Source organism: Pundamilia nyererei, unplaced genomic scaffold (genome assembly GCF_000239375.1).
Source record: "Pundamilia nyererei isolate P.nyererei 1_Seehausen unplaced genomic scaffold, PunNye1.0 scaffold00004, whole genome shotgun sequence".
NCBI classification, from domain to species: domain Eukaryota; kingdom Metazoa; phylum Chordata; class Actinopteri; order Cichliformes; family Cichlidae; genus Pundamilia; species Pundamilia nyererei.
Window position 1 is genome coordinate 8,219,013 of NW_005187405.1, and position 14,613 is coordinate 8,233,625.

The 14,613-nt window shown below is 38.8% G+C and overlaps 1 protein-coding gene across 2 annotated transcripts in view; it reads right to left on the reverse strand.

Moving 5' to 3' along the window:
* Positions 1-14,613, reverse strand: part of st18 (ST18 C2H2C-type zinc finger transcription factor) — a 41,105-nt gene that overhangs the window by 15,569 nt on the left and 10,923 nt on the right. For both annotated transcript variants that reach the window (XM_005721460.1, XM_005721459.1), the window contains exons 3-6: positions 6,229-6,344; positions 3,235-3,286; positions 2,348-2,378; positions 1,982-2,169 (exon numbers count right to left, since the gene is read on the reverse strand). In XM_005721460.1, coding sequence (XP_005721517.1) covers positions 1,982-2,169; positions 2,348-2,378; positions 3,235-3,286; positions 6,229-6,344 — 387 coding nt within the window. The remainder of the gene's footprint in view (positions 1-1,981; positions 2,170-2,347; positions 2,379-3,234; positions 3,287-6,228; positions 6,345-14,613) is intronic.

Below are 14,613 nucleotides of genomic sequence, written 5' to 3' on the forward strand. Positions count from 1 at the left end.
AAAAGTAGGATTCAATAGATTGAGAAGATAGATAGAGATGGATTGTGAGAATCAGATCACACAGTGCAGAGGACGGTACAGATACAGGCATTATCAGACAGCTGCGACTCATTAATGGGAGCGACACAAAAACCTAATCCTTGCCAAAACAGCTTTAAAAAACGACAGAAATTATGTGGCACTAATGAAAAAAAAAAGCTAAATATACGATTTCCTGCATTGTTAAGTGCACATGTCTGGTTTGACATGTCTGTGCTTTTACATGCATTTTTGCTCAGGCGACATTACGGTGTGTTACTATCTGTTCCCTGCTGTGAAAAATATTTCGAAAGAGGCGTCTAAAGACAAACCCTGTTGAATGAAAAATTAAAGCCAGTTACACATATTTACATTTATGAGGCAAGCAACAAGAGTTTTGTTTTTCATCCAGATGGACTCCCAGGCCTGACACAGCCGCATACAGTCAGACAAGCACACAGACATCCACACACACAAACACACGTATATATATGCACACACACACACATACACAGCAGTGCAATGAAAAAAGGAAAGACACGGAGGAAAAAAACTTGGATCCCTCCGGTGGTTTGTGTGTTGGAACAGGTGAACAGTTTGTACTCCAGAATAGCCATTACCAGCACTCTGCAGCAGGGCTGCAGTTGGCTGGAGTTGAACACAGTGTGGCTCAACCAAACGAGAGGCTTATTTTTCTCCCTTTTTGTTAAAATGCAGATATGACCAGCTCCCTTCTGCAAAAATTCTTACTGCCTCCAGTCCACTTTTCCAATTTTTGTTTTTACCACAGGAAAATAGCCCCCACATCTGACAATCACAGCAAAATATGTTCTGAATATGTTTATCAATATTCGTGTTCTTTTGACACATTCAGATTTTTTTTAGTTTTTAAAAAAATTCTGGCTTGATTTTGTTTTGTTTTAGTGAATATCAGGTTCAAATAAGGGGGAAAAAATATATAAAGCAGTCAATCAATGATAAATAGAAAAAGTATCTGGAATACACAACAACAAAAGGAAACACTGGTGATGCACAGTGAATAACTTAGATAATTGTAATGTAATATGAACCCAGGAAACAAATAAATTCCATTTCCAATGAATCCACACAATTTAGTGAGCTACTCTCCTGGTCCATTTAACTACACACATGTGTACTATAATGAGCTGTAGACATTATGCCTAATTATGTATTAGACTGTGTTAGAGGGCCTAACAAAAGCTTTTGAAAGGGACAATTACGTTTGTTGCTTAGTTACATCGTTAAAAATATACCAAATCAGTGCAGATTATAGTGGGCGAGAATGCACATGTACACCACGAGCATTGTTGCCAAAATGCACAAAATTCAATTTATTAGGAAAAAAGAAAACATTTTTGCTTGTGAGAAGGACGGCGGCATAAGTGAAAATCAACAATTTTTAACTGCTGCAGATGAAGTGTCCCTGCGGGTAAGTAAAAAAAAAAAACAAGTAAAAGAAAAAGAAATAAAACAAAAAAAAAGAGAGTAAAACAGCGGAACGCCAGCCAAGCAGCGGTGACAGCTCATTTGTTTTTCACAAGAGGCAACTTCAATAAAAATTTTGTAGAAAAGAATGGAGGAAGTTTAATTTAAATCAAAGTGAACTGGTGCACGCCTCCATTCAGTTTCTCATTCTATGGATTCAATTGATTTGGACTGGCTATTGAAAAAGGACAGATGAGGGGTCTGAAATTTGGCCTCATCAAAAGAGGGTAAAGCCACGCCAAAAATATCATGGCAGATCAGCTGTCAAAACTTCAATTTGTGGATGTGAGACACAACTAATGTGGACCCAGCAGTGTAGTCTTTCACTTCCACTGCACAATGACTGCGGCTGCTGGCTGATGGTAGAGGGAGGGAAATATGAATGCAACAGATGGGATTTTAAAATTCAGCGTCAATTGTTCATCAAAACAGACAAAACAACAGGACATCTGTTTACCTGCTGGAGTGTCAATGTTCCTCAGCTCTTCTTTGTCCTGTGGCGGTGCCAGGTCCTCACTCTCCTCTTCACATGCCTCGCTGGGGCTGTAGTGGCGGGGCTTCATCAGCAGGGACTTTCTCTTGTTGATGGGGGCACCCTGCACCCCTTCCTGAGCACTCCTCTTCCTCGCCATGGACCCATATGGGCTGGAGGGGAACAAGGGAATAGAGGAAAAACCCAGCAGGGTCAGCGGAGGCCTCAGTTGGCCTATTTTAAACTTCAGACTACAGTTTTTTTTTAGCAATCACATCTAAGATTTGGGAAGAACGTGATTCCTTTCTGGCTTAAAGGCGAAAATGTGCGCGCACTTCATAAAATGCTTACCTGTGAGTCTCAGTGATGGAGTCAGCCAGCCCTGTGAAAAATAAAGGCCAAGAAATAACAGATAAAAAAAGTTGTGTTTACATTTCCACTGCAGCAGCACAGCATCTGTCAACATGTTTTTCATCTAAGGGTTTAAGGCAACTGACTACTTTTGGGCTATTAGTCACGAAATTTTACAACATACTGTAAATATTTGTTTTGTAGATAACGTTTTAGGGATGATACCACATGGGCTACCCGCACTTTATCCAAGCTTTTAGCATAGATTTTTTACTCCCTTTTACAATGCCATCGGGTATAATCAGCATAAGGATGTAGAAGTGGTCTCTTCATTGATCTGAAAAGCTTTTCATTCAGTCTGCTCATTCTCTGGGAAACCAACAGTAGCTCATCTTTTGACAGTGTTGACAACATGATCTAAAAGGGTAAATCAATTTTCCCAGAGGCCTGCATAAATCTCATTCACAAGTTCTACCCCTACTCCCATGAAGCACGACCAATAATAACACTTTTCATGAATTTTCCCAGTTGTAGTAATAGCTCCAGCGTGAGCAGGAAGGCCTCAGAGGCCCTGAACACTTGCATAATGACATATCCAGTCTAGAGGTTTTCAATCACACAATATATACACACACTCCTTAACTAATTTGAGCCAGTGTTCCAATTTAATGAAGTTATTCCCCTCTGAATAATGAAATGGCGGTGCAGTGCTCTTCAGACCGGTAAGATAATACATAAAATTGACAGTTATAAAGTTGGATTGTTGAACTGATACCCCTAGCCCATGGTGATAAGTGGAATGCGTGTGTGTGTGTGCGTGCATATCTGTGTATGTGTGTGTGTGTGCACGTATTTAAAAGCAAACTAAACCTGAAAGCTGCACTCACCTGTGTTACTGTCACATGTTTTCAAGGTTTGCTCCTCACCTTCAGAATCCATCTGCAATAAACCATTAAATGTACAGATGAGCAACTAAAAGAGCCTTTTTAATCCATTTAATGTGTATTAATTAAATTCTCTTAAATGACAAAAGGCTTAAATACTTAATAGATTAATGTGCATTTTTTTTTTGCCTTGTTTGGCAGGTAAGCAGGGTAACCAGAGCCACTGAGCCTCAAAATCTTTTTTTTTTTTTTTTTTGCGGGGGGGCAACATCACAAAGAGCTCTAAAAACACCAGTAATATGCAAACACATAAAGTATAATGCCAGGAAAAAAAGTTTCAAAGGTGAGTAAAAATGTAATGACACTAAATAATGACATTAAAGTACGGACAGCACCTCAGAGAGTGTGTTTAGACAAAAATAGTTGCTAAAATCCATCCACTCTCGCTGGCTGTTGCTTGTGGGTCCCAAATAAAACCTATTAAACATAATTATTCCAGGCTGATGGTGGCGTATAGTGGTCACAGGCCAGTGAAATCTGTGAGTCATAGGATATGCTGTTACTTTTCCCTGGTAATGGGAAACATGACTCCTCTCTCTCGTTTGCTGTTGTGATTGAAGGCACTGACCTGTCATACATTTATAATAGGGGAGCAGGTGTGGCAGTGATGGACCTTAATTTCCTTTAATAAACCTTTTATGTGCCACACTCTTAATGCCACGCCGGGCCCTCAGAGGTCCTGCTCATAATAGGTTCATTACTTTTGATTACTAGAGCCTATTGAGACAAACAACTCCCAAACACTATAGATTACATTCTGTAAAAATGAATGTACCTCATTAGTTTGTAACACTTTCCCACACAGACATGCTTTAACATTTTGTATAAATGTGTTGCTCTGAAGGCAAAATGTTGGTCTTGCATCATGCAACCTGAGATTATAACATGGACATTAATCAAAGTTCAAATGATGTTATCAGTGCACTGAAATATCACAGCTGACTCATAATGTTACCAGGGTGTTTCTCCCCCCCTTTCTTTATGTGACATTTTAGATGTGCCTATCTTATGTAAATATTTACATAACTTTCTTATATTATTTTATAGTATCTACATTTTCTCTGATCAGTCAAGAGTATTGTGTGTTATGTACGTGAAGTAAGCAAGCTTCATGACATTAATGATTATATTAATAGGAATAATAAGAATAATAGATGGTAAGTATTGTGAGCCTAACCAGTAAAAACAATTTTGATATAAATAGTTTTAGTGGCTGTTTTGTATATTTAACTAGAGCTTCTTTTTCAATCAATCAGTTTCACGTATAGAAGTCTGAGTCTGTTTGTGAGCGCTGCTCCGAAATGGAGACACACAGGCATTTCTGACGCACTGTTAGCAGTCGTCGTGACACAGTACAGTTTGTATCAAATCCATATAACAAGGAGTGACACGTAACAATAAAACAAGGAAGGCCTTGTTAGGTATCTGTGGTTTCCTAACAGGTATTCCTGGCATGGCAACAACATGGGTAAACATGTGATGTGGAGTGTTTACAAAAGCAGAACAAATAGATACAATCAGGGTCAAATGGGAGCTTTTATTGACATCCCCTAAACAATCTGGATAAAATCATTATGTAAGTTACCTTTTCATTTTTTTTTCTCCTATGACAGTTCTTCTCGTTAGTGGATTATACATTTTACAGGGTGACTTGTGATGGTGTACAGGGTAATAATAATAATCTATATCAAACCTCCACATATGGCATTTATAAACAACATTTTGCACATTTATGTAATTTATCATTTATATTTATCAGGAAGTACAGCCCCAAACCCTCTACACTCACAAAGACAGGCAGGTGTAATAATGTCTTGTCTACACTGAGAGGAAAAGTCACAATTGTTCACAAACAACTTGTGTTAGCAAACATAGACTGTCCTTAAAAATGTTAAAGGGACAGGTTAATATAAAATTTTACCGTTGGAATTTAAAATATGCATATTTTTACTGTATAATATTCTAATTCTAACATATTAACCACCGTAATTATCTGCTAAAAATCAAATGAATTGGCCAGTGATATTCAGTCGAACCAAGTTAAATAAATATAATTTGTTTAAGTTATTCTGCTGATCTTAAATTCATGAAAAAATCCACTTTGTAAAAATTGTAAAGTAGGTGGTGAGACTTTTTTCAGATTTTCATGGTGTGCAAGTCAGAAAAAGTTTAGATCGCTGATCTAAATCTAAAAATAAAAATCTATAAAGAAAGATAAATATATAGAGAGTTATATCACACACACACACACACACACACACACACACACACACACATATTTTTTTTCTTTCTTTTTTTAATTTCTTCCAACTGTGCACACAATATAGAGGAATAAATGGGATTGCTGTAAATGCACTCAGATTAGAACAGAATATAGGAAAGAATAACGACAACAATAAATTTTAAAGCTTAATAAGCTTTTACTGTATTTATATTTTGTCTATATGAAGTCACTGATTTATCTTTACTGATATATTTGTGAGTTCCACACCTACACACTAAAAAGCAGCACAAAAAGGAAAAGAGCAAGTGATCAACATTTTGCATACTTTAATGTTGGTGAAACACTAGTGTGTCTTTAAAGTCCTTGCACTGAAATAGTGCTGAGTAAATCTCTCTCTAAACTTTCTACTAGACTACAAATCCAGTTGAGACAACCTGACATATAAAAGGCAATCATCACTTAACAAAAAGCGGATTCAGCAATAGCCTGTAAAGAGTATAGTATCTGCCAGCCACCCACAGCCCTGCATAAGTAAAAACCAATCTCACTTTATGATCACTGTGGTCAAAGGGGCAGTGGCACTCCACCACTTAGCATGCTACTTATCCAAAACACTGTTACACAAGCATTTATCCCTTTCTGTCCCTAACAAAACTTATTTTTTACTTTGTGTTTACACTCTGTCTGTGCCACGTCTGTGACAGATTATTTACCTTTGATTGTAGTTTCCCAAGCGCTCTGTAGACTAAGATGCCAGATCCACACTGTTCACCCTGGTTGATGATTTCACGCTTGTTATCTTTCAGGAAATGATCATGTAATTCATTATCTATGAAGAAAAAATAAAGACATAAGTACAAGTTTAAAATCTTACCCCACAATCTGTAACTTTTTCACATATCCCAAAACCAACTTTTGGAGGGTTTGTATTCATAAATGTTTAAATTGTTGTGTGAACATGAACATGTATTCAGAAAACAGGTGGAAAGAGCATATTAACATCTCACATGGAATAAGGAACACGATGCAAATTGATTGCTTGACAGGGATCAAATTGCTTGCTTCTAATTAATACAAAACATCCAAGAGGGAAAACAAGGATGAACACAATGAGTACATTAAGCCTCTTCACTTCACAGATCTTATTATGGAATTATTTATTTCTGTTAGCTTTGAAAAAAAGAAAAAAAACATCTTCTTAATTATAGCTCACAGAGCGTTTCCCCGGAAAAACAAAACTGGGGGAAAAAGTAGGGGGGTGGGGGTTATTCACTCAGTTTCATTAGCATATGAAAAAGACTCACTACTATTCGGGCTTGTTCGTCATCTGCTGAATCATATTTATGCCCCCCGCACACACACACACATACACACACACACACACACACCCCAAGTCCAACATAAATAATGCTTCTCAGAGGATGGTTTCCCTGCGTCTAGGGCAGATTTCTCAGGGGGAAAGGAGGCAGCCTGATGCTGAGGGTCCATGAGATTTTCTATGTGTTAATCTGGCTGCTAGCTGTCCTTGAGCCCAGCCCATTCCCCCCTAACCCCATCTGCTAGCATTCCCACCACAGAGGAGAGAATGGGCTGCGACTAGGGATAGAAAAAGAGAGAGACCTTCCCAGTCCAGCAATCATGAATAACCATTGCCTCGCACCATTATCAGAGAGGCTGGATCCAAGCTGAGATGGTGGAGAGCAAATGTCTGTAAAACACCCCAACGCTCCTGACGTTACTCAAACCGCACTCTCGCATTTTGTTGTAAGTGATGCTATTATTATTATTTTCAAATAATGCCTTATTAATACTGTGCAGCTGCTGTGGATATTCATCACTGACCTTGAGTCTTTGTGTCCCCTTGTTCCCAGCTTATCCGTGCACTTGGGACGCTCTCGTGTAATTAACGCAGACATTATTGTGATGGAGTTAAAAAAAAAAAAAAAACTCTGAGCAGATACCTCATCTTGAAACCAATAAAGCGGGCCAGAGTAGCAAAGTAAGATTCTGGAGACCATAAAATTAATTACATTATTTACATTTCCTTTAGATAGGGGGGTACAGGCGAGATGATAGAGGCAAATGAGATTACACAAAATAAGATTTCAAAATGTCAGTGCTGCACACTCAACCAACCAACTGTTATGATTAGATTACTCTTTTAATATAATTACTGTCTAAGGCTGTGCGTGTGTGGAAACAATGCATACATAAAACACAGGAGCAGCGTCTTAACTGATTCCCATCCTTTTCTCCGCGAGTCTTTTTCTCTTAACCTTTCTTCAACAGTATCATTTTGAATTATAGGGAACGGATGGGTGCTCTGTGCAAGGTCACTGTCTGGTGTGTACTCCCCCCCCTCCTCCCATCGCTCCCTGTTTTTGTTTCCTCTTCCAGAAGCACACTGAGTGAAGGGTTAAAACTGGAATGGATTTAATTATGGAATGAATGGAATTATAATGCGCCTGCAGCAAGTTTTCCTCCTTATTTATTAAAGCAGCTGATGGGCCAGGTTTGATGAGCCACTTCTGGCATAATTGAGTCATCACACAAAGAGGGTTCCTCGCATTCAGAGTGGTTTTATCAGCAGCAAACAGACCTGATTACTGGCAATTACACTCTGATCTAGGGGAAGGAGAAAAAAAGGGTAAATGTGCGGGGTAACTTCTGTGTTTATAGTTTACCCCGGGAATAATTTTCACATTAATTTTACATGCTAAGTGTTTTCTGTTTGTGTATAATAAAGAGTGAACGGCAGGCGATAGCACCTTTTACTTTCATATTTTCTTGTAATGAATTTCTGCGAGGAAATTGTGAACTGATCTCAGTTCATACTGACCCTATAGGAGGTTTGAGAACCAGCCAGACATACAGCCTGCCTAGCTGAAGCTAAAGGGTGAGCTACCTGCTTGGAAAGTGATCCCATCATCTCTGTAGAAGCAGGTAAAACTGTATGCACAGCTAAAATGACAGATTTTGTTGTTGTTGTTTTTTGAATATGTCAGATGGAAAATGGATAAACTTCTGTTCAAAGCGACTTTTTATGTCTTTTTGAGAGATTTCCATGAACACAAGAAAAAATATGTAATTTAGAAGGTGAAGTGATCATAATTTTTAGAAGTGCAATTTATAGTTTTTTTTTTTAACATTTCACAATGTGTAATTGTCAGTTACCTTCATGGTAAAATTGACAGTTTATCAACACTTCACGGCGCTGGCAGATTTGCTCTGTTCATAATATTATTACATATTTTCACCTGAATCTAGGGACAAAAGAGGATGAACAGTCTTGCATTTCCCCTTATATTAACAAAAAAATATTTTGCACAACTCTACTTTAAGAGCTCAGAAAAAGAAAAGTATTAGGCTTTTTTACATGTGCAGTATGTATGTGCAAAAAAATACTGTATCTTAAAAAAGAAAGAATCTGCCAGCAATTTATGAGCATTCCTCTGTGTAATGGAGGTTTCTGGATTCATGCAGACACAGTCAAAATCTTGAAGTCAACTGCGATTTCAGATATAACAGCCTCACAGCTACCCTGACGGCCAAGCAAAGTGTTTGTGCCTTTTGCCAAAGAGTACTTTTATAGAGAAGCGTATTGGCATCTTATCACTTCTCCAAGACAGAGATGCTTCAATAAAAGAACACAGCTCACAGAATTCTTAACAGACAATTAGGAGCCTGGCTAGCCACTAACGCTTCAATGATTTGTTATGATGGCATAACTACAGGGGAAACTTGTTATTGGACAGAGTTAGCAAGAGTCCCATAAAAGAGTCAGATGGTGACACCTTTGCCGAGGTGATTTATGAATCTTGTAATCGCTTTCCAAAGTCATCCCAAAGCCTTCCCTCTAAATTGAGTTCATCTGGAGCCGGACCACACAGAGGCACCAAGTCCAGATTGTTTCTTCTGACATCAAAGAGCCAATTTCTGTTTTTGACCAAATTTCTGCTGCTTTTAGTTCCCTTATCGTATGAAAGGCTAGATGATATGCTATTTTATTTGTGAATTTCAATCCAATTACGGACACCAAAATATTGAGACAAATAAAATTAGTATCTCCTTTCACTGCACTATCCATCAATAGGATAATAAATGGAGCGGCAAACAATTCATCCATTGGCAAGTCTCCAGCCTGCCAAACCGCTCTCATGTTAGTTTGAATCTTTGAATTCTGTCATGTACATGGTTTTTCAAACCTGTCTAATTTGGGGACAGGTGTTTGGGGAGAGAGAAGTTCCAGCCCCGGTGTAACAATGAGCAGAGTAATCCTGCTTATTGTTCCTGCCCAAGGAGCCCCTTTCATGAAGGAGGTTGCATGAATGCTACCAGGTGGTCTGCAATTTGGAGAAACGTAGTAACCGTTCCAGCTAATCCCCCGTCACAAAAGGCAGGTCTCCGGCGCTCTGGGCCTCTCCGGGGCAGAGGGAAAAGTTTACCTTGAACACATAGTGTCTGAAAGGAGTCAGGACTCGAGCAGTGATTCCTAATCAGATTGCGCTCAAGTGAACAGCTCGCATGGCAGCTGTAGTTTTCCCAGGGTTAATTACCTTTCACTGCTCTCTCTAAATGAGTCAGCTGTTCCTGTCATTAAACAACTCCACTCTATCTCTGCTCCTCTGTCCTCCTCACACATGTGCACAAGTGCACACGGGTGTGCACGGTCACGCACACACTGACACTGCGCCACACGCACACAGACATGCCCCTTTGTTTTTCTTACCCATTATATTTAATGCATTGTGTACGGTGATCAAAGAGTGTTAAAACATTATTTAGATATTAAAGTGACTTTGGTCGAACTGCAAGTCAGTCGTGGCCACAGAAATGGAGGTTGCTGTATTTTTATTTATGCTATGGATGTTTATGCAGATAGAAGGCAGTAGTCCCAACACACCTCCCCTACCCTGCTGAGGAAAAATAAGACCAATCTGTCAAGGTCTTATTCTAAACAGACCCTTTAGTATTAATTGAGCACATATAGGAAGCAAACATGGTCACATATGCGCACACACAAACACGAGCATACGTACATACACAGAAACATGCGGATACACATACATGCACACACAGAGACAGAGTCCAGCTCTGTAATAGTTGTGCTGTCATCAATTCTGAACAATCTGTCTACTCACTGGGCTCAGTGGCTCAGGATGTTGGGGGAGTTTTAAGTGATTTTTGCCACTGTATGGTAAAATCCCTCGGCCACCTGGATTACAAACTCTAGTCCTTTAACTCATGCCAGTATAAATCCGTGTTAACTCGGATTTACCTCTGGCATATGAATTCTCAATCTGCGTAAGCTTTGTTTGGAATGAGTCGAACATAAGTATTTCATGCAGTAAGGATGCCCAGTGGTGAATTCCTATTTCTGTGAAACACACACTGGGACACAGTTCAGGACTAAATCAGTCATCAGAACAACTAGAAAAGCCTGAAGCAGTGCTTTAGTACGGTCAAAAGGTGAGACCTGTATGGCCGCTCGCATCCAGGTGGAAGTGTGCAGTGCTGCACTGTGAAATCCACATAACCATGGTGAGAGATATAAACTCAGAGCTGTACACTGTGGTCAAGAGTTTAATCAGATTCCTCACTCCAAGCTTTTGCTTTGCTTATTGTCAGGCAAACATTATTTGCTCAGTTGTTCAAACACAAGTCCTGGTCTGCTACCAAAGCGATCATGATAAAATAAAATATGGCATGAGCAGCCTGGAGGATCTAAATTAAGTATTATCCAATATCCATACAATCTCTCGCACTCACACACACACACAGACTTCTGGGATAGCAGAGTTAAGCCAGACTATTTTGTACTTAAAAGGTTAGCAGGGCTGTTTTGTGAGTTTGATCCACGCTTGCCAAATCAGCAGATGGTCCATGAATATGATTATATGCATCAATAAAAGGAGTAATCTTTAACAAAATGTAAATTTGACTTAAGTCCAGGGTTTAATATACAAGATGGACTTTCACCCACTTCCCAGCCTGACAGAAGAGCACGATAAGCTAATGCACTTCAAATTTCGTATTACAGCAGCCACTACTGACGCTGCCTGCTACTATTGTGAAGATCAAAATAAGGAGTCGGAGGAAAGGTAAACGATATCTGCACGGCGCTCAGATGTGCGTGTTTGCACTGAAACGTCCGTTCACTTTGAACGAGCTAAGCAGTAAAGCAGTCGATACCAACCGAGCCTCTCTCGTGCTGTCCTGCCTCTTTTTTACGTTAAACATTCAATGCATTTTAGGCAAAACCGAGCAAAACAACAACATTAAGATATCTGACCATCGCAAAAATAAATGAACCATTATATGTATAAACATCTCTGATGACTGAGAACCTTCACAGATATAAACATCTCTATTTTTTCGTGAATAACAACCAAGTCATAGCTCCGATGTAAACTAACATAAAGTTCAAGCAGCCTTGTGGCGAATGGAAAAAGACGAAAAAAAAGTTTGAGCAGGAATTGAGAAGTTAAGAATGGTGAAGTGAAATGTGGTGATCTTACTCTGAGCCACATAAAACAGCATCACTGTTATTGACCCGGCCATGAATCTACTTATCTGAGCCCGAGGCTTACACAGCACATCGCATCCTCACACAGCCACAATCACTTGTCTTCTGCATCTAAATGCACTCGTGTTAACATGTCCGACAGGGCAGAATCGCGAGCTCGACTTACCATGCCCCCTTTAGCCTTTGTTTTGCATCTCTCGGGGACATCGGGGAGGTAGACGGAGCAGAAGGATACCGAGGTGGGGTACAGGGTAGTCCAGAGTCTCGCTGCTGAGGAGAGTGTGTTTGGTTGGGGTTTGTGTGTGTGTATGTGTGTGCGTTGTGTGTGCGTGCGTGTGTGCAGGGACACTGTGATATTCACCCGAAACGCTAAGCTTTTTTTCCCCCTCTTTTTTTTTGTAGCCTTTGTGTCATTCACTTAACAACCAATCTCATTAGCTGCTGGGCTACAATGGTCTGAATTATTTTCTGTATAAATACACCACATGGTGATCTTCAAGGTAAGACCTCTGAAGGTCTTTTTCTAAACCAAAGAAAGGTAGATAGCCCATCAATAAATAAATAAATAAATACAAAAATATATAAAATAATTAATAAAATGGGGAAAAAATGGATAATAAAAATAAACTGAAATAATTAAACGCAAGAGTCATTTAGAGTGGTTTTACTGTAACAAAAGTGAATGATGATACTTGACGGTATACATACAGTATGCATTAGAATTTGTGCTCCAACTTAAAGGGGGGAAAAAACTTAAGAGGACTGTCGAGATTAATTATACGACCATAGTTGAATAAAAAAGAAATAGATGTCTTAAAACTGGGTACAGCTTTAGTTATTTAACACTTCGCTTGCTGGTGTGTTGTTGCCGAACCCTGAATGCATGTAAAATGTAACTATTGTAAGTACTTGAAGTCATGACAGCTGTCTATAAGCATCAGGGACATGTCTATTGGCCAACTTGACCCTTGTTAGAAAACAAAACAAATACAAAAAAGAGAATACTGCAGCCTGGGACTGCCGAGCCGGGTCACTGGAGATTTTCCAGACAAACGCCGCACAGGGGAGGGGAGGGGAGGGGAGGAAGAATAAAAAGGACAGGCTCAGAATCTCATTTTAACAGACCGCACACAATCTGGGCTCCCACAGAACTATCTCTGCCTGACCGCTTTCTATTTATCCCTTATCAGTGTTTACCAACCGCTAGTTTTCTTTCATTCACACTGTGAGGCAGTTCTCTTACTATCAGTCAACAGCTGACACCGTGGAACAGCCTCAAAGGCAAGAGGAAGGGATCAAAACTAAACCAAAGCTGTTTAAACAATACAACAGAGGAAATAAATTCATAAATCCTAATTCTTCCCAACCCACAAGGGTATAAGCAGATCCTTTATAGTTAGGCCAACAAACAAAACCACAGCCAATGAGGTACATTACAATCAAGGTAAATTCTGAAATATATTTAGAAGGGGAAAAAAAAAAGAAGGAAAGAAAGGCATTTAAAAAAAATCCCATGTAGTAATAATTGGGAACATTTCATAGTCTTGCCCCTGTCAGGCAAATATATGTATTCACTTAAACCTCCTTTTTTTTCTCTTGTCTTTTATTGTCTTTTCAGGAAAATCCCACCTGATTCAACATTAACGTTTTCAGATCATTTTATTGTATGCTACCAACAAGCTTAAAAACATGTGTGACATTATAAGCAGCTCCAAATATTTTATTAAGATTTGGAATAAATGCCCAGTTACAGTGCTTTGGTTAGAATCATTCCACTTTTAAAGCACCAATCAGTAAAAATACAGCTCAAACCTGTTTTAATTTATATAACATAAATTGCCTTTATCAGTAATTATGCACAACTCATTAAATATTATAATATTGACTTTATTACTGGCTCAATTTGAATCAATGCAATATCACCTCTTTTAATTTAAGGGACATATTTCCACTGTGACAAACTGTGGCTTTTTACATTTATAAAAGAGCATATTTAAACAATACTTTCAGACTGCAGGCAAATTATATTCAAATGTTCAGAGAAATAAATAATAATATTGAAAGGTACTGTTAACACTGTTGCTTTACATTTTTCTCCAGCAGGACAAACAAACATCACTGTTTTTTTCTGGAATACTCTTCAAAAGTTAAGTAATTAATTACATTTATCCTTTCACCAGCTGCTCAACAGCAGATGGATCATTTCTGAGACCTTGTTGAATTAAATCCACATAATTCATTTTCCTGGATTAACTAACTGAAAGTTTGAGCAGTGGAAAAACAGGTAACACATTGTGTATTCGTCTGAAATGCATTTTATACTTGACAATGTGAAGACCCGACGGCAATTTGTTTATAATTAAGACAAGCTCTTCGTGTTTTTTTTAAAGGAGGCCAGAAGTTAAATAACATTCATTTAGTTGTGTGCTAAATACATGAAAATAGGTACAAACCTAATTTGCCATCACGGTCATTTAAAGTGTATTTCAGCTATGTGAATGGGTTTGTGAATCCAGTTTTGTTGAGCAGCAGGTACCATGGACAGTTCCTGGAGGCAAACAGAGGTTACGTT